Raw genomic sequence first — 20,529 nt, 5'->3', positions numbered from 1 at the left:
TCTACCTCAGTTATTCTGCTATTGATTCTTTCTAGTGTAGTTTTCATTTCAGTTATTGTATTGTTCATCTCTGTTTGTTTGTTCTTTAATTCTTCTAGGTCTTTGTTAAACATTTCTTGCATCTTCTAGATCTTTGCCTCCATTCTTTTTCCGAGGTCCTGGAACATCTTCACTATCATTATTCTGAATTCTTTTTCTGGAAGGTTGCCTATCTCCACTTCATTTAGTTGTTTTTCTGGGGTTTTATCTTGTTCCTTCATCTGGTACATAGCCCTCTGCCTTTTCATCTTGTCTATCTTTCTGTGAATGTGGCTTTTGTTCCACAGGCTGCAGGATTGTAGTTCTCCTTGCTTCTGCTGTCTGCCCTGTGGTGGATGAGGCTATCTAAGAGGTTTGTGCAGGTTCCCTGATGGGAGGGACTGGTGGTGGGTGGAGCTGGCTGTTGCTCTGGTGGTCAGAGCTCAGTAAAACTTTAATCCGTTTGTCTGCTGATGGGTGGGGCTGGGTTCTCTCCCTGTTGGTTGTTTGACCTGAGGCCACCCAACACTGGAGCCTACCCGGGCTCTTTGGTGGGGTGAATGGCGGACTCTGGAGGGCTCTTGCCAAGGAGTACTTCGCAGAACTTCTGCTGCCAGTGTCCTTGTTCTCACGGTGATACACAGCCACCCCCCGCCTCTGCAGGAGACCCTCCAACACTAGCAGGTAGGTCTGGTTCAGTCTCCTATGGGGTCACTGCTCCTTCCCCTGGGTCCTGATGCACGCACTACTTTGTGTGTGCCCTCCAAGAACGGAGTCTCTGTTTCCCCCAGTCCTGTCGAAGTCCTGCAGTCAAATCCCACTAGCCTTTAAAGTCTGATTCTCTGGGAATTCCTCCTCCTGTTGCCAGACCCCCCAGGTTGGGAAGCCTGACGTGGGGCTCAGCACCTTCACTCCAGCGGGTGGACTTCTGTGGTATAAGTGTTCTCCAGTTTGTGAGTCACCCACCCAGCAATTATGGGATTTGATTTTATTGTGATTGTGCCCCTCCTACCATCTCATTGTGGTTTCACCTTTGTCTTTGGATGTGGGGTATCTTTTTTGGTGAGTTCCGGCGTCTTCCTGTCGATGATTGTTCAGCAGTTAGTTGTGATTCTGGTGCTCTCGCAAGAGGGAGTGTGAGCACGTCCTTCTACTCCGCCATCTTGAACCAATCTCTGAATTTTAAAAAATATGTATCTAGCCATCTCATTAAACTTTCTTGTGGTTTTAATTGATTTTTCCAGATATATAGTCATATTGTCTACAGTTGATTATTTTGTGACCTTCTTTCTAGTTCTTAGACATTTCAATTTTATGTCCTGCCTTATTGCATGGGATAGAACTTCAGAAATAATGTTAAATGTTAATGGTAAAAGTGATAATGAGTTTTATGATAAATAAGTCTTTTTTAAAAGAAAGAAAGAAAGGGTTTTCACTAATTGTTACAAGTGCCTCTTTAGAGTTACTAAAAATCTGCAGTCTGCTAAAAACGAATACGCTTTATTGACACTTACACGGTGAACGGATACTCAGTGCATGCCCATTTCAAGTCAGTCAGTGTTTCAGGCTTCGGGGGAAACTGCAAAGAATAGGCAGACAGTGAAGTTCAGCAACATTAGAAAACCGTACGAGACAAAAGAAAGGTTACAAAGCCAGCTGTGTTTGACAACCAGAGAAATATTATATAGATAGTAATCACTGTAGAAAAATGCTTCTGGCTGGGGTGATCAGAGAAAGCTCTGGTGGTGGAAGAGATAACCCAGAACAACTGACAAGCTCCGAGAAGCCCTGGGAGAAAGCTACTGCAGTGGGTGGAGCCCCAGGGGCAGAAGACTGGAGAGTGCAAAGCATGTCATGGGCTGAAGAACAAAATAGTGTGCCTTAGCACAGGGTGAGTATATGGCAACAGTTTGTACGCTCTTTTCTGGGGCTCCTTGGAGGTTCTAAAGAGATGCTTCAGGGGCAAAGAGGGGATCAAGAAGGTGGGACTCTGGGTTTTCTCCATGCTCTACCTGGCTCTCCCAAAACCTTAGCAGCATTACTTTTATGTGTTTTCGATATCAGGTTTCTATTTATTTATTCTTTCTACATAGTTTTATTGAACATCTGCCGGGTACCAATAGAACCTGAGCACTGTTCTAGGTACTGGGAATATAGCAGTGCATAAAATCACCCCAAATCCCTGTCTGCATTGAGCTTACATTCTAATGTCAGGGAAGAAGAGAGACAGCAATAAGTAGAATAAAAGGTAAATCGAGGAACTTCCCTGGTGGTCCAGTGGTTAAGACTCCACGCTCCCAATTTAGGGGGCCTGGGTTTGATCCCTGGTCAGGGAGCTAGATCCCACGTGCCACAACTAAAGATCCCGCATGCCGCAACTAAGACCCGGCGCAGCCAAAGAAATAAATAAACATTTAGCAAACAACAACAAAAGGGAAATCGAGTCTAAGTGGAGTAAGAGCAATAGCGAGTTCTTGGACGGTTGCAATTTTAAATGGAGTGCTCTGGAAAGGCCCTACTAAAATGAAATGTGAGTAAAAACTTGAGGAAAATGAGGAAGCAAGAAGCCATGCAGATTTCTGGGGAGAAAGAGTTCTGGGAAAAGGGAACCATTTGTGCAAAAGCCTAAGGAAGGAGCGTGTCTGGCAAATTCTAGGAACAGAAAGGAGGCTCGTGTGTAGGCAAGGTGGGTGGGTCATGGTGAGAGGTAAGGTCACAGCATCGACAGGAAGTGAGTATTGATCCATGTGAGAACTTCGGTTTTACTTTTAGTAAAATGAGAAATCATCAGAGGGTTTTAAGCAGAGGAGTGATATAATCTGATTTAAGCTTTAACAGGATCACCCTGGATGCCCGTGTTAAGAATGGACAGTTGGAGAGCCAGGGTCGGAGCTGGGCGAAGTCCTCAGATCCCTGGATGTTATTTGGAAGTAAATCAACGGAATATCCTGATTTGTTAGATCTGGAGCCTGAAAGAGAAGCAGAAATTAAGGATAACTCCAAGGTTTTTGGTGTTGTGACTATAAGGATGGAGTTACCATTAACTAGGAACGGAGCAGTTTGGTGGAGCAAGATTAGGAGCTCAGTGTTAGACATACTAACCTTGAGATCGCTAGTAGACGTCCAGGTGGAGGTGTCAGGTGGACACATGGATTAGTATGAGGAGAGGTCTGAGTTACAGGTGTAAATTTGACAATGTTCACTCCCTGATTTTGATAATTATACTGTGATTATGTACGAGCATGTACTCCCCCCTCCCCAAATCAGGAAAGGAATACTGAAATATTTAGGGGAAAGGGGGCATCATGTCTGTAACTTAGTCTCAAACAGTTCAGGGAAAATAATTATGTAGACAGATTGATAGAGAGTGATAGTACAAAGTAATAAATTTAAGATTTGAAGAATCTGGGTGAAAGGTATGAGAGTTCTTTCTACTATTCTTGCACCTTTTCTCTAAGTCTGAAATTATTTCACAATGGAACACTTTTCAAAAGTGAAGGATACATTTCTAGATAAACAAAACTGAGAGAATTCATTGCCAGCACACCTGCACTGAAAGAAACACTAATGGAGTTTTCAGTCAGAAAGAAAATGATCCTACTTGAAGACACAAATACAGGAAGGGCAAAGAGAAATGAATATAGGCTGGTGAAAGGGCAAAAAGAAATGAATATAGGCTGTGTAAAATAATGTTTAAAATACATGTATGATTGAAATGTATGGCAATAACACGAAAGGTGGTAGGAGGGAGTGAAAGTGTTCTGAGTGTTAGAATTGTTGGTGAAGTGGTAAATTTCTCATTTATATGGAACTTCAGTAAGTCAAGGATGTACGGTGATATCTAGGGCACTGCTTCTTACACATCTTAGTCTCAGGACCCCTTTTTTGTTTTTTTAATAGTAAGATTGATTTTTTAAAAAAATTTACTTATTTATTTATTTTTGGCTGTGTTGGGTCTTTGTTTCTGTGCAAGGGCTTTCTCCAGTTGCGGCGAGCGGGGGGCCACTCTTCATCGCGGTGCGCGGGCCTCTCGTGTTGCGGAGCACAGGCTCCAGACGCGCAGGCTCAGTAGTTGTGGCTCACGGGCCTAGTTGCTCCGCGGCATGTGGGATCTTCCCAGACCAGGGCTCGAACCCGTGTCCCCTGCATTGGCAGGCAGATTCTCAACCACTGCGCCACCAGGGAAGCCCAGGACCCCTTTTTACTCTTAAAAATTGAGGGTCCCCCATCAAATACCACAGTAATTATCACTGCAGACAAGATCATCTACTGACATGTGCTAAAATTAGAGGGTGAAAGTTCAAAGAGAAATAGCCAGGTATCTCCCGCCTCCAAGCTATCTAACAACTACAAAAGGGAAGGTAGTAACTTGATGGTGGAGAAATCCATCAAAACCCACCTCGACTACAAGCTAGTAGAGGGAAAAACTGAATTTTAAAAGGTTGGCAAGAAGAGAGAAAAGAGGACATTAAACAGGTCAAAAGGAAAACGAATTGTAAGATGAAAGATATAAACTTTAAAATTTTAGTATTTACATTAAATGTAAATAGACTAAATACTCCATTAAAAGCAGAGTTTGTCAAGATTGGATTAAAAAAAAAACCACACAACTAAGCTCCATTCATCAAACACACCTTTAATGAAAAGACAAAGGATTAAAAGTAAAATGATGGGGAAAGATACCATGCAAACACTAACCCAAAGTAACCTGGTACTAATATCAGACAAGATAGACTTAAACGTGGAGTGAGAAATAAAGAAATTTCAGAATGGTCAACCACCAGGAAGATTTAACATTTCTACGTATGTATGTCCCTAGTAACGTAGTTTCAATATACACAAAGCAAAAATGGACAGACTGAAAGGAGAACTAGACAAATCTATCATAATGGAAAGTTTTGAAACATCATCCTCAATAATTGGTAGTACAATCAAACGAAACAATCAAGATTCTAACAATATAATTAACAAACTTTCTATATTATATATAGGTAAATATACCATATTTATATAGTTGTATATAAATATTATACATACATATATATAAAAGACACTGTACCCAACCAATAAAGGCAGTAAATATAAAAAAAAATGTTCAACCTCATTAGTCAACAGAGAAATGCAAATTAAAATCAGAATGAGATAACACTTTACACCCACCAGAATGGCTAAAATTGAAAAAACTGAAGAGCTTTGGTGTTGGATGTACTCTTGGTCTAAGTTGGTGTAACTTGGTCTGAGTTGGTGTAACCACTTTGGAAACTGTTGGCAGTATCTGTTAAAGCTGATAATATGCATACCCCATATGGTCCAGCAGTTCCCCTCTAAAATATAGGTATAAGGATCTTGATAGCAGCACTAATTATAGATTGTTCAAAACTGGAAACAAATAGATAAATTGTGGTTCATTCTTATCCTATATAAGAATACTACACAGTAGTTAGAGTGAAAGAACCATGGTTGTGTGCAACAGCGTGGATGAATCTCTCAAGCATAATGTTGAGTGAAAGAAGCCCTTTGTAAAAGACTGCTTCCTGTGTTATTCTATTTATATAAAGCTCCAAAATAAGTGAACTTGACCTGTGGTATTAGAAGTTAAGTGGCCACTGGGAGGGAACAAGAGGAATGCACCTGAAAGTGTTCTAGTTTTGATCTGAGTGGTAGTTACATGGATGTCTCACTGTGTGAAAATTCATTAAGCTGTACACTTAACATTTGCATGCTTTTCTGTATGTTTGTAGAACACCAAGAAATGTTTATTTAAAACTACAGTGAGACCATCTTTTTACCTTTCAGAATGACAAAGATAAAAAGCTTTGATAAGATCATGTAGGCAAAGTTGTGGGAAACAGACACGCACACACTGGTGGGAATGTAAGGGGAAATAACCTCTAAGAAGGGCAGTTTGTCAGTATTTATCAAAATTTAAACTGCACCTGTCTTGAGTCTACTTCCAGGGACATACTTGCACGTGTACAAATGGCACATACAAGGCATTGTACTGGGGCTTTGTTTGTAACAGTAAAAGTTCAATAAGGGACTAGTTAAGTTGTGGTACATCCATATGATGGAATACCTTATAGCTGTTAAATAGAGTGGGAGGGCTCTATAGATACTAATAGCATGGAATGCTCTCTAAGATATAGTAATTAAAAATAGCAAGGTGTAGAGTAGTATTTATACCATGCTATTATTTGTATTAGAAATATATATGTGTACACATAAATACACACATACGCATGTATAATATATAAAATATATGAATATATGAAAGCACTTTCATATTCATGGACTACCTTTAGAAGATATATAAGAAACTAGTAGCAGTGGTGGCCTCTGGAAGATATAACTAGGTGGCCTGGTTACAGGAGTGGGAAGGAGACTTAACTTTTCACTCTTTTGCATTTTAGAATACAGAATTGTACTATGGGAATATATCTATTAAATATTAATTTTTAAAAGAATATCCAAAATCCCTTAGGAAGATGTGACGCAGGGGACTGGTGTATTACCTTTCAGTAAGGCCAGTGTAGCCACAGTTTCCTTCACAGTGAACTAGACCTTTGGTTTGACACCAGATGACATGGCTGGCTTTGCATAGGGGTGCCAAGATGTATGGGGAGAAAACACCCTGCAGCAGGGTGCTCAGACTGCCAGGGTGTGTGGGAATGAGCTGATGAGCGGACAGTAAATTCAGACCTCCTGTCTCATGCTTACTTGAAGATACAACACTTGTTGAATGACAGTGTAGACCCCTCTCCACCGCTGATAGTGTAATTTTTCCTTCACTTCTTCCTTCTGAACGTGTATAAGTTGAATTCAGATTAAGTTAAAAATGATGCAAAACTGCTTCCTTTTGTGCTTTTTTAAAAATGTATTATAATTGAGATCATGCTATGAATGAATATAACAGCACCTGCTTTTTTATGTCTTAATGTATCAAAAGCATTTTCCCATGCCATCAAAAATTGTTCATATGACTGTGAGCAGTTGAATAATATTACATTACTGAAATATGTCATAATTTGTCTAATCATTTCTCTTTGGACATTTACGTTGTTTACATTTTTTGCTGTTATTCAAAATATGGTGACAAGCCATCTTCGTATATTAGTCTTACACTATGTTATGTTATTATTTCTTAGGAGTAAAATCGTCAAAGGGTATGAACATTTTTAAATACTCTTGAGATAGAGTGCCAAATTGTCTTCTAGGAACTGCTCAGTTTGCTCTTCCACAGCACCCTTGCCAGCTTTGGGTATTCTCATGCAAAAATCATTTTTAATTTGAAAAAATTCAGTCTTAATAACTTGACCAATACATGTGAGTGATATGCTAGAGGTCAGGGATATCAGTGTCCCTTTCAACTGGAACAGAGATTTGGACTGTCTCCTCTTGAGTTGTGTGGAGTTGTGAGGAAGAACTTGGGCTCTGAAGCCTGCTCCCTGCCCGCGGCACCAGGACCTTCGGGGAGTGGCTTTACTGTCCGTGCGCCTCGCTTCCCCATCTGCGAGGCGGGGAGAATAAAGCACTGTTGACACTTGTGGCCACTTGGGTTATGAGCTGCATGGGTCCACGATGCCACAAACACAGTGACGTGGGGCCTGGCGTTGTGCATCTCCATGGCCCTGCACAGGGTAGTGTTGGGATTCAAAGAGTTAAAAATGTAAAAAGGTCCTCAGGAATTCCCTATCCCGTGGTTAGGGTGGTTAGGACGCTTTCACTGTCGGGACCCGGGTTCAATCCCTGGTCGCAGAACTAAGTTCCTGCAAGCTGCACGGCACAGCCAAAAAAAAGTGAAGAGCTCCTAAAACTCTTTGACACTTGGTTTTAGTCCATTTTGGCTGTTATTATGGTTGGAGAGGGGAAATATGAGTGATTTTTAAATTTTCTCTATGCTTTCCTTTATTTTCCATGTTTTCTGTAGTTGACGTGCTATTTTTATCAATAGATAGATATATCTGTGTATTATATATCATATGTCTACATATCATAATATTACATGTGTTATATTGTACTTAGAAGATAGACAAAGTACTCATCCAATGGGAGAAATTGGGGGGGGGGGAGGGAAGCTGCCATTTAAGCTTCCCGTCATCGGGAAGATGACGTCTTGGCTCTCTCACATTGCTTAGCAAAATAAGCACTCAAATATTTATAGATATGGCTGAGTACTTAATATTTATCTCTACACTAATAATGTTGACAATAGCAACCAATACGAGATTCATTGGAGCTACACAAATAGGCGGTGACAAAATAATGTATTGACCTATTAGAACATAACATGTTTTAATGTGTTCATATCAGAATAATATGAGGACTTAAAAAAAAATCTGATAGCTGCACGGTAACTTAAAACTTCAAGAAGTAAGTTGAATGCCAGATAACAAACCTTCTGATTATATGTTTAAGATTCAAGATGTAAAAGAAAACCCCACACGAACATTGAACTTTTGTAGCATTCAGCTAAGTGACAAAGAGTGTACCTTGGTTCATGGAACTCTTGTGACGGGGTTTTCTTTAAGGAACAAAAGTCTCCACCTAGGTTTGCGTCCTACAGTAGGGTTGTTTCCCAAATCAGGCCGTTTCAAGTAACATATGAAACGGCGTATGGCTGTCCCTACCATCCCAAAGCAAATGTTTGTTTTGTTGCAGTGATGGAAACATTTCCATTGGTGAAGCAAATATTTAGAGCTGAAAGAAACATTTGGGCAGCCAGGATGTGTCAAAATAGAACAGATGCCTGCTTTTTAAAAACACAATTAAAAAAAAAAAAAAAGCCACCTTGTACTTGGCTGCTGGGGGTACAGCCACAGTGGGTTAAGCAAGAAATTAGATACTGCGGATGTCATTCTAATCCCTGCTCCTGGGTGCGTCTCTGCACCTATTTCTGTCTTGGTTTTTCTCTTCCAGAAAATGAGGATAACCATTCTAAGTGATTTTGTTCACAATTAAGGTTTTTTTTTTCTCCCTCCACTTATTTTCTTTGTTGTTAAAAATTAATTTATTCTTTTGAATCAGAAATATGTTCACATGGGACACAGTTCATAAGAATATACAGTGAAAAGTCTGCCTTCAGTCTGTGTCCCCAGCTACCAGTCTCCTCTCCATCTGGGACCAGTATTACCTGTTTCTTGTCTGTCTTTATTTTATGCATGTACACACAACTACATAGATGTGTTTGTGTGTGTGCATACATAGATTCTTTTATTTAACACAGATGTCCCATGTACCCTTCACCTGGTTTTCCCCATGTTCCATATGTCCTTTTCGTTTTTCGTCTTTGAGGTGGTTGGTTCTAAGAGTTTGCTTATTTAAAATGTGCTGTGTCAGGTAGCAGAGTGGGGAGCAGGCATGTCAGGCCGCTGTCTCGTGACCCCTCCAGAGCAGTAGAAAGAGCCCTGTGTTGGGAGTCCGGTTCTGCCCCTGGGCTCACCATGGCTGTGAGTAAAGTCACTGCCCCTCTCCATGTTCTCTTCTCTTGATCTGTAAAACAGAAGGAAAGGGAAACAAAAAGAACAGGAGATAGACTAGATGAGCTTCAACTTTTCTTTCAGATCTGAATTACTTTGGTTGTCAAAGGTGAATTTTTCTTTTTCTTTAAAAAAACTTCACTGCCTCTTCTAAAAGGAGCAAGTTTCAAGTATAGTTAAAGGTATTTATTTACTTGCCTTTTCCACATATGTACAACCATACGTTTGGCTTTCCTGGCCTTTGGCATTCAAGTAGCAGTGATTCCTGATTATCCTACTCCTCAGTCTTTAAGACATAGTTCCTTTCGCTAGGGCTTGTTCACTGCACTGTGGGAAGGGCTGACTTCCCCGCCTGTTGCCAAGGACCCTGCAGGGTTAGACGCTGCTGTCCGGGACAGCTGGCAGCAATGTTTGTCGTGCCTTGGAATTGATGATCAAATATGAGGAGCAACTCCTCTTTGTTTTTGTTTTTAATTTAGCAGAGAGGGATTAAAAAAAAAAAAAACACCTTTAGACTATAGATGTAAAAATAGACATCACAGATGCTGATTGGAAACCCTCCCAGTCTTTCACATGAGAGATCTCAATTTGTGTTACACAGAGGGGCAGCTCACTACTGTCTTGTTCACCAGTTATACTACTCCCCGGAGAAGCTCAATAAATTTTATAGGGAAGTTTCCTCCTTATGCGGAAGGAGCTAAGCTCAATGAGTGTGGCTGAAATAATTTAGGGCTCCAAGGGAGTCCGTCTACCTTGTAGAGTAACGTATTGGAAGTAAATGTGCAAAAACTTTTGATCTTGGTTGATTTGGCCATGTCATTGATAGTACTGGGCCCTGGCTTCTATGACCCCATCCTGTCTGATTTGGAATAAAACTGCTCCCTAGAACTTGCATTTAGTGCTCTGCTAAGATCATCCTTCTGCATGCTTCACCGGTAGTGGCTGCGGAGCTTGCCTGCTGCTGTTCTGCCGTTTTCACCACTAACCCTTTGAAACCTGAGAACTTGGATTTGGCTGAGTTTACATCTCTCTTCTGCCTCTCTGAGCGGCACAGAGATCCTCTCCCACTGACATTAGGAAAGCAGAGCTGCCTTCCCTTTTAGACTGACGGTGGACCAAGCCTGGCTGGTTGCTCAGTCCCTAAGCTAGCAGTGCAGTACATTTTGCGCTGGCTTTTTACTCGGTGATTTATACTCAACGTGGCTGGGTGATATCCAGTGTCCTTTTGTCTTTGTGTTTATTTTTCTTGCACATTTAATGTATTTAAAGGATATAATATCTTTATGGTCCCCTGGGATAAGGAGGGATTGGTGCAAGTTTTAATGAGAGGTTCCCAGCTCTCTGTGTTGAGATGAGAATTATATTCTTGATTAGATATCTTTCTTTCCTTAGGTGGCATGAGGCAGTGTTTTGCTGCCTTTTTTAAAAATTATTTATTTATTTATTTATTTATTTATTTATTGGCTGCGTTGGGTCTTCGTTGCTGCATGCGGGCTCTCTCTCGTTGCGGCGAGCGGGGGTCTATGCTTCGTTGCCATGTGCAGGCTTCTCATTGCGGTGGCTTCTCTTGTTGCGCAGCATGGGCTTCAGTAGTTGTGAGGATGGGCTTAGTTGCTCTGCGGCATGTGGGATCTTCCCGGACCAGGGCTCGAACCCGTGTCCCCTGCATTGGCAGGTGGACTCTCTCTTAACCACTGTGTCACCAGGGAAGTCCCTGCTGCTTTTTGAAATAGCATTTCTGCCTAATGATTTTTAGAAGGATACTGAGAGGACATTCTGTTTCAGGGCATCATCAGCAACTTTCCCTCCTGTTGTTTGAACTTCCTTATTTAAGGAGTGGGGAGAGTGTCAAGTCTTGTTCTTGAGTTTACATATCAACATCAAGATGGTGGGAACCGGGACCCACCATCAGATCAATTTTTATAAAAACTCGTTCAGGGTGATGATATTTGGAACTGGTTTTCTCAAAAACTGTTTTTGCTGCTTGGGAATAGTCAGTCAGCAGAGAAGAAAGCATTTGGCTTATTTGCTTAATATTTTAACCAAGTGAATTAGGTTGGGGGGCTGGGGGGAGGGGACAAGAAAGTGGGTGGGGGAGGCCCCATAAACAAGGTGATATATAATATTTTTTTTGTTCTCCTTTTAAATAAATACCGATCAGCTTTATGTTCAGAGACAATAGGAGCCGTTGGCTTAAATTTGCAGTTTACTGTATTTATGGCTGTAATATCAAGGTGCTGCCGTCGTAATTTCATGCCCCAATGAGAAGAGCAAGGTCGAAGCAAATGCTTCCATCGGCATCTGCTAACACACTAACTCATAAACAAGGCCCGGCTGGATCAGGTGGCACGGAATAATACAGGCTAATGAAATACAGCACAGCTTTCCATTACTGTTAGTTTTTACAGTGTCGTCATTACGTGTAATTTATGTTTAAAAAATTCAATTTTATACAAGGCACTGGGAAATAGGGGTCTACAGGTCATCCAACGACTTTTAGAGGCTCTGAGAGTCCTTATTGTACTCCACTGTTCCAACAAAATGTTAATAAAATAAAATAAAAATACTTTTTCCCTTTCTCCTCCCCTAACCTTTTCTGAGAGAGTTGATTTTTCTTTTAATTTGGGGAGTATTTTTAGCCAGCTGTCTTCTCTGCCTCATCTCCTCCCAGAGTGCCTGGGTAGATAACTAGCTGTGTTCCGAGAGAGGTGACCCCTGCTCAGTCTCCCTGCGTCCCAGATGAATCTCCCAAGTCCTGTAAATAGAGGGACAGCGACGGGGTGGGGGAGGAAGATGGCCGAGTGGCCAGCCCGTAACTGCTGCCCGTCGCCACTGGCCCTCTGGCCCTGTTCCCTAGTTCCTGTCAGACTCCACATTTTTATTATAATACTCGGACTGGGCCGGAAGGTGCTGTCAGGCATTCATCACCTTGCTTATATCCAAACTATTCCTAACCCTGCTGTCCTGGTGGTTGTTTGACCTGAGGGATATAGAGAACACTGCTGTCTGCTGTCATCTCTCTTCTTCCCCTGCATGGAGCCAGGCCCTGGGGCAGTGCCCAGCGGTCACTGGAGAGAGCGTTGAGACTCCTTATTCTGTGAAGCCCTTGCACCGCCAGTCCCACAGAAAAAAGTCAGCCCTTCCCGGTGCCCAGTTTGTCTGAGCTGAGTGGTGGGAAAGGACCCAGCGGCACTGTGAGCCAGTTGGCTGCAGCTCACACAGTCAACCGGTTTGGTTTTGTTTGCATTTTAATAGAAATCTTTAAACAATTTTGTTTATCTTCTGAAGGATAAAAATAAGCAGGTGTGGCAGCCCCGAGGCCGTTGACTTCAGCTGCTGCAGCAGTAACACGGGGCTTTATTAATCAATAGAATGTAGCTCTCTTGTTTCTGTTCTTTTAAAAGAATCCCACCCTGGAGAAAGTGATGGAAGAGAAGTCCTTGGCCCAGCATCTACACAGGGGCAGTCTCCTGGGAAAGGGAACTGTTTGGAGAAGTAGATTCCAGAGAACCGAGGGAACTAGCAGTCCGTCCTGGCTCTGGGTCTTCGTCTGCACGGCTCCCTTTGAATTGAGCGCGGCTTTGCAGATCAGGCAGCTGTGGTCTTCAAGGTGAAATGAGAGAGGCAGGCATCCTGCTCCTCTGCTCACCTTGGACAAGTCCCCTCGTCCGTTTCTCCTCCTCTTGAGTAAAGCTAGTGAGTGGATGGAATAACCGAGCAGGGCTTTCTTAGTTTTGCTCTCTATCAAGAACATAGTTTAATTGTCAATGTCACAGACTGGGGGAGGGGCTGGTAGCTCCTGGAATCACCAAGTAGCAGAGGTGAAGTTACTGAGAGAACATCTAAATGCAAAGTGCTAGTGCTAAAAGAAAATTTTAGGCTTTATTAAAATTGGCTAATTCTTCCAAAGGCAGCAGCTAAAGGACATGTGAGGCAGGGATGGGAGGGGAGGAGGTTTGCCTGCCACAGGACGGTGACACCCTTTCCTCCTGTCTCTTCTCTGCTCAGCCCTTGCTCAGTCCCTCTGCGGTTAGATTATTCCTTGCAGATAGCAATCAACTGGAAGGAAGTGTGTGTGTCTAATTTGCATGAGATTATTTAAAACAAAAAAAAAAGGTCTGCATTAGTCAGGGTGATGGTAAACAACGCAAAGAGCTGCCTTTTATAATATAGCCTGTGCCTCAGCTTTCAGAGCCAAATATAATTCACTTACAACTGGCAGTTTCCTTTATTATTCCTTTTAACCTTTTGGATTCTGCAAGGTCTCAATCTAAGTTCTCCACTGTTTATCTCAGTGGCGGTGGGTGGGAACCTGGCTGTCTTATGTGTGGGCCCTACGGCAGTACCCCATCCCTGAAGGCAGTACCCCATCCCTGAAGACAGTACCCCATCCCTACGGCAGTACCCCATCCCTGAAGGCAGTACCCCATCCCTGAAGGCAGTACCCCATCCCTAAGGCAGTACCCCATCCCTACGGCAGTACCCCATCCCTGAAGGCAGTACCCCATCCCTACGGCAGTACCCCGTCCCTGAAGGCAGTACCCCATCCCTAAGGCAGTACCCCATCCCTGAAGGCAGGGTCCTTTCAGCGCCAGGAGCTGGTGACGGGATGGATACCTGCTATGTTCTGAGAGGAATGACACTCCACCCCACCTCAGGCTCTGTGAGTCCCAGATGAATCACTTGAGTCTTGTAGAGTCAATCTTCCCGAAGCTGGGGACACTCCAGAGGAAAAGGCCACTAAGGGAAGCGTAGGCACCAGTCTGTGAGAGGCCTTTGGATTTATTTGATTAGAATATTAGAAGGAGATGAGGTCGCTCTACCCTTGTCACTCTGGTAGTGTTCAAAAAGTTGTCCAGGTGTCATTTGCAAATAGGACCCAGGTGTTAGGTTCCTGTGTTATTTTGGGATAGCCCCAAAACAGCATTCACTGGCTCTTACCTATGGATGGGGTGCCGGTGGGTGGGGGGGCTGGGGGAAGACAAGTTAGTCCTCATATTTTCTTTAACAAGATTGAAGACTTTAGGCATCATTTTGATGTGTTGTAACTCTGTGCTGTAGTGGGAAGTCACCGGGCTGGGGTTTCATTTGGCATCACCAGGCTTTTACTCGTATGATTTGAGGCATAGTTTTCACCCTCCTTAGCCCTCAGTTTTTTGGTTTTTGTTTTTTAATCTGTTAAATAAGGGCAATGCTAGGATAATGGCCCAGCTCTGAAATTATCTTATTCAGTGAGATCATTAAAATGCTTATTTTTTTAAAAAAGAAGAAAAATGATTCATTTTCTGTAACTAAATCAAAATCCTGACTCTTCAGAGAACTAGGGATATCAGAATTCCAGCCAGTGTAAGTTTAGAGCATCAAATGGTAAGATCTGTATAAAACAAGAGCTTGGAAGGAAGTGCTGATGCCCTTTAAACTGGGGCTTCACTAGTGGGCTTGGCTGCAATAGTGCAAGGAACATGTCTTATTAGGAAAATAGGCTTCGTAAAAGCTCAGGGCCAGAGGGCAGGACAGTGGTCAGGGAGTCCTGTCCCTTTAACCAGCTCCAGCTCTCAGGGCTGCAGCACAGCCTGTAACTTACTGTATATTTCCCCAGCGTTAAACATTATTGTACTTGTTTATATTTGAAAGAGCCAAAAGGGAAAATGAGAATGCAACCGAATGCTCCTTTTGGGAAAATTATCCTCATTTGCAGCCAGTGGCTGACAAGGCACACGAACCACCAGGTTTATGAAGTCCCATTGTGTACCAGTGACCAGCAGCTCGTGCTGACGCCGCATGTGCCACTGTCTTCTTTCGTGGCTGATTATGACTGGTTAAAACCGTGTCTTTCCTACTAGAACTCTGAAAGGGGTTCCCCTTTCTGCCAAGAAGGAGTGACTGGCAGTCAGTACCTGGGCTGGAGTCTGGGAGGCATTTGCTCAGCGAAGCGTGTTCGCTGTGTTTGCCCGGCTCGTCTGTCTGTCCTGCCCCTGTCCTTGGGAGGTGACATCACAGTAAAGCGGTCCTTTTGCAGCAAGCTGGGGGCTTAGGGAGGAGGAACGTCCCCTGGCTAGCCCCACGTATTCAAATTCAGCTCTTGTATTTGAAGGTGTCAAGCGCCAGTAAATGATCCTCTTTGCCCCCTGCCAGCCTCTCCTCTGCCCCGTCAGTCTGTTGAGAGGATGGTGCGCTTGCTCGGGTGACCCAGCAGCACTGAGACTCCACGGGGGTGTGGCCTCGCCCACCACTGGCGGGCTCTGTCGTGTGCTGAGGGCAAAGAGGGAAAGGGATGCAGTGTTAAGTGGGGAGGGACCTCGAGTGCTCGGTGCAGAGAGGAGAAGAGAGGGTCCAGGGCCATTTAGAATAGTTCAGGAATTCTCCCTTGACCACTTGTGGTGGGGCATGAAGAGTTTGAGGGGCGGCTGCAGCCAACTCACACGCCAGCGTGGTGTGGGGCAGTGCTGTGCTTACAGCATTAATGGGCTCCGCCGGCTAGCCCCTTGGCACAGAGCTCGAGGCACCATGATTTGGGAGATGCTGACCCTCAGAGCCTCCTCGTACTTCACCTCCCCCAGGGACAGGTAGACCATGCTGCGGGCCTCTGATGGAGAGCTGCCGGCCCGATGTGGAAGAGCTCTTGGCTGTAGTTTAAAAGTTCTGTGTTGTGGCTGGACTGCATGTCGGGATTCCCAGAACAGCTCGGGCCGGCCAGAGTGCTCTTTTGCAAAGACTAGCAGTGACCTCCCACCTGCTTCTCCCAGTCGCAGCGCTTGGAGCACTTTTGTGCACACGGTTGCTTCCCCTGCGACACAGAGCTGCCCTGTGGGGAAGTCTCTCTCACACCTGTGCGCCACTCCTTGTGCAGATGCTCTGGATTGGTCAGTGCCCTCATCCTCTTCCCCCAGAGCCGGCGTCCCTGGTCTGCCTCCGACCTGTTGAAATATTCCAGCTGTGCGCCCACTGGAAATGTCGTCTTCCTGGGTTTTTCACTTGCCTTTTATTCCTCCTTGGGCAAAGCCTCTCCACATGTCATAGCCACTGCAGATGGCGCCCTGCAATTTCCTGATGTCCCAAGTGCACTGTGGTTTAGAGTGTTGGGAGGATTTTAAAAAAAAAAGGAAAAAGAAAAACTAGCCAAAGGCGATATAGGCAGCCTATGATAGTCTAGAGTAATAATCATCTGAAAGTTTGGGCCTGGCCTTGTTTTGATCTGTTTTCTTGTTTTATTTTCTTCTTTACATTCTATATCCCATTCATACTAATCACAGTCAATCCTGATTTTTCTTTTTATTTCTGCATTTGTCATAAAATAAAGCAAATTATTCCCGTCTTCAGAAACGATCTAGACTAATTAGTTGTCTCACCCAATAATTAGTTTTTCGTTTCCCTGTCTGTTTTCATGCATTATTGTTAGTTTTTTCCCCTCTTTTTTTTTTTAACACCATTACAGATTAAAATGAGCCACATTTGCAGTTGATGGTATCTGTTTTCGGGGGAAGAATGGAGAATTGCAGTACGGAGAGACTTCAAAAGCAGCAATAAACTCAAGGATAAATTAAGGAAATTGAATGAGCCACATTTGGAAGCAGTGTTGAGGCTAATATTCTGTCGCTTAAGGTTAAATTGCAGCTGAGAGAGGTTCCAGAGAATCCGAAATCGGGGAAGCAACTTACCAGGATGCTAGGCATCCTGTGACTCTAAGGTCTTTTCTCAAATGATTTCGTTGCAGCCATGGACAGTGGCAAAAGGTACTCACCTGCAGTTATGTCCTCTTCTCCCCCAGGGCTGACGGATGAAGAGATTGATTTGGCTTTCCAGCAGTCGGGCACGGCTGCCGATGAGCCTGCGTCCTTGGGCCCAGCCACACAGGTGGTGCCTGTCCAGCCCCCTCACCTCATTGCGCAGCCATATAGTAAGTCACCCGCTCAAACTCTGGCTTTAACCTTGCCTGGGATTCAGGACTCTGGCCAAAGGGCAGCGCTTCACGTCTCCCAGACTCAGCAAGCGTGACGGGGGTGGGGGTGGGGTGGGGGGGGGCTGGGAGTAGGAGATGGCTCTTGGGTTTTTCCAAAAGAGTGTGACACACCCAAATCCTCTTCTAGACGAACTTTTAAGTATGTGACAAAGGTTTAAGACACAAGGTACCAGAATAAATGAGTTTATTGTATTGTTTCAAGTATTTTGGTTTCAAGCAGGAATCTGTAAAAGTATTTATTGGTTCAGTTTCCGTTTTCTTATATCAGTGCTTTTTGCATGTTACTGTTTCACTAATAAGAACATGAACATCTGATTTATGGGTGCATTCTTGTTTGGGCACTGAAATAACTTGTCTCCTAGTTTTATCTTTTAAAGTTAATATTAGTAGATTTAGGCTAGCCTTCCTCGCCCCACCCTCCTTTTCTTCCTTCCTTCCTTCCTTGTCCTGGCTATACCATGTATATTTATGTAGTGGCAATCTTTTAGAGAATTTCACATTAAATGTGAAGGTCCTTTTTGAATGCAGCTTTTAATTATTACATGAGAACGTGACCCATGAGAGGTTTTTGTTGTTTTTAAATGGAAGCTACTTTTAGCAATAAAGCTTCTTTAAGCTAGTAATAAATGTACACTTCCAAAATATAGGCAGAACTCCTTCTTTAAGTCACTTATGAAAAACCTAAAAAGGTTAAAATTGACTCCAAAGCAATGGAAAATTGCTCAGTTTTGTGTGTTTAACATAAGACTTCAGCCTTGGATCTGCTGTCTTTCAAAATGCCTTTTCTGTAATTGTCTTCATTTTAATGGTCTATCTCGGAAGTTTTCTTTTTTTCAGAACATGATTTTAAAGTGTCAGATATCAGATTTTAAAAGGCGCAATTTAAAATGCCAGACTTGTTTTGATCCCCACCACGTGGCCTGGAACTGCCTTCTGGCCCCCACTTCGCCGTCCTTCCCACAGCTAGGGAAGTGCAGTTGTCCGTATAGACAGCGCGGGGGCCAGGCAATAGGTTAGAATCTGCTTTGTGTGTCACAGGTCTCGTTTAGATATCACCTTTCTTTTGCTCTCTGGAAAAGGCTGAATGGGTGAGGCCAAGTAGCACGAACTCAAGTTGATCTCATCCGTGGTCGCCTTGTCTAACAAACCACTGGTGTCGTGTGACCTCTGAGACCAGTGCTCAGTGATGAGCCTTATACTGGGGCTGCTGAGTCAGTGGCAGCTATTTGTCAGCCTGGGACTCATTCTCCGTCCTGGCTGACATTCTTTTCGATCCATTGTGTCGCTTTGGGTCACTAAACATAGTCTCTGTGTTTCTTTTAAACCAGAGGCTAAGTCTCCACACTTTTTCTTCAGTTGTGTCCTTGGGCCCAGGGTTTGATGGGATTTGTTGAGGACGGGCAGTGGCAGCTGGGGTGCAGAATTTTCTAAAATGCACATCTGTTCTATTCCAGCTGTTTCCTCCATGGCTTAATACCAAACAGGTCTCTCCGCTACTTGGAAACTTCTTGCTCAGAACAAATTGTTCTGTTGGTCACAGAGTTGGCCTAAAGCATCATGCATTTGCCTACTTTCAGTGGGCACAAAGGGTTAAACTGCTAGTCTTTCTGAAGAGGCAAAAGAATGGGGCTGGGAGGGGCGATTCAGTCATTTAAATCACTCTCCTGCCCAGATGTCTCTGAGAAGAAGCATTACGAGTTTAGGTATTTAGGTAGGAGTATTTTTAAGAGTCTCCCAGCCCTAAAAATAAAATACGTCTTCTTAGAGACAGACTCCTTCCTGCTTTGACGCTAGTATAAAAACAATGGTAATGGTAATTTTAAATACCTGGAGTTTTTTAGTTGTCACCCTCGAGCTTCATTCTTCTTGTACCGTTACCCCGCTCCTCTCAGCTTGGGGGTGACTCTACCTCTTCACTTCTGTACTTTTGCCAAGAGGTGTCAAAACTACTCCAAAAAAAAAAATAGCTTGATTTTGATTAATATAGAGAAACAAGACTTTGCCTGACTGATAATAAAACTGATAAATGACATTTGAATTACTTGTAGCAGTAATTTATTACATAAAATATCTTTTATTTGACATGCGATTAGTTGCTGGAAGCATCACTCAATCTGACTAGTTTAAACATGCTCTAAAATGAACCCCAGTAAAAACCAGGGCTGTCTGCTGCTGGCGTTATGAAATATACTAATCCTGGAGTGAGGGAAAAATCTGACTTTAAGTATTTAAATGATTAATTGGGTTTATATATTTTTTTTTACCTTTCTAACCCCCTTAATTACAAGCAAACTCAGGGGAGTTTCTGAACTAGGTGTGCAATCTGCATGCTTATCACCGAGGCATTGTCTGCGTCCTGGGAGGGATTTATGGCCTCCATTCATGTGTGTTCCTGCAGATTTTACATCTGGAGCTCAGGCAGCCCTTTCCTTCCCATTTCTTGGCTTTTTAAGGACATTCCATCTCTGAGCCCAAGCCTAGAAAATGGGATTTTCTGGGCTCAGCCCCAAATACTCATGTCTCCCGGAAGCGTGGCTTTTCCGAGACCACCCCTGGGAGGCCAGTGCTCGGGGATCGTCACCTCTGGACTTGCCCGCCCTCCTGCTTGGTGGCAGGTGTCCCACTCGGTGCCTCTTTTGATATCTCTGCTTTTTGGTGAATGTGGTTGACCTTGAGATGTTAGTGAATGCCAGCGTCAGCAAAGAGAACATGGAGACCTACCAGAAATGGTACCAGTTCATCAGTTTATTAAGAACCTGCTATATGCTCAGTACAGTGTCATGAGAGATTCAAAACATGATCTTTAAGAATCTTACAGGCTCTCTGGGAGAGATAAGATAAACTCTTAAGAAAAAGATAATAATATAAGACATTGTGATTTAATGCCAAAATTAATTATACAGACAAGAAACTCCACAGGAATACAGAAAAGAGAAAAATTAATGTGGGCTCGAGAAGTCAGAGAAGGCTTTGTGAAAGTGGGAGGAGGTTGACACCAGGGGAAGCTTGGTGTCACCTGGTGTGAGAATAAACCAGAGTTGTCAGGGCTTAAAAGAAAGTCGGGTAGAGCTCAGG

At 43.4% G+C, this 20,529-nt stretch overlaps 1 protein-coding gene across 3 annotated transcripts in view; it reads left to right on the top strand.

The window, feature by feature from the left end:
- PEX14 (peroxisomal biogenesis factor 14) overlaps window positions 1–20,529 on the top strand; it is a 138,728-nt gene that overhangs the window by 93,245 nt on the left and 24,954 nt on the right. For 2 of the 3 annotated variants that reach the window (XM_061187107.1, XM_061187108.1), the window contains one exon: window positions 17,263–17,391. The exons of the other annotated variant lie outside the window; for it this stretch is intronic. In XM_061187107.1, the coding sequence (XP_061043090.1) occupies window positions 17,263–17,391 (129 nt within the window). The remainder of the gene's footprint in view (window positions 1–17,262; window positions 17,392–20,529) is intronic. 3 annotated transcript variants of the gene reach the window in all.

Source organism: Eubalaena glacialis, chromosome 3 (assembly GCF_028564815.1).
Source record: "Eubalaena glacialis isolate mEubGla1 chromosome 3, mEubGla1.1.hap2.+ XY, whole genome shotgun sequence".
NCBI classification, from domain to species: Eukaryota; Metazoa; Chordata; class Mammalia; order Artiodactyla; family Balaenidae; genus Eubalaena; species Eubalaena glacialis.
This window is presented reverse-complemented; position numbering and strand designations above follow the sequence as displayed.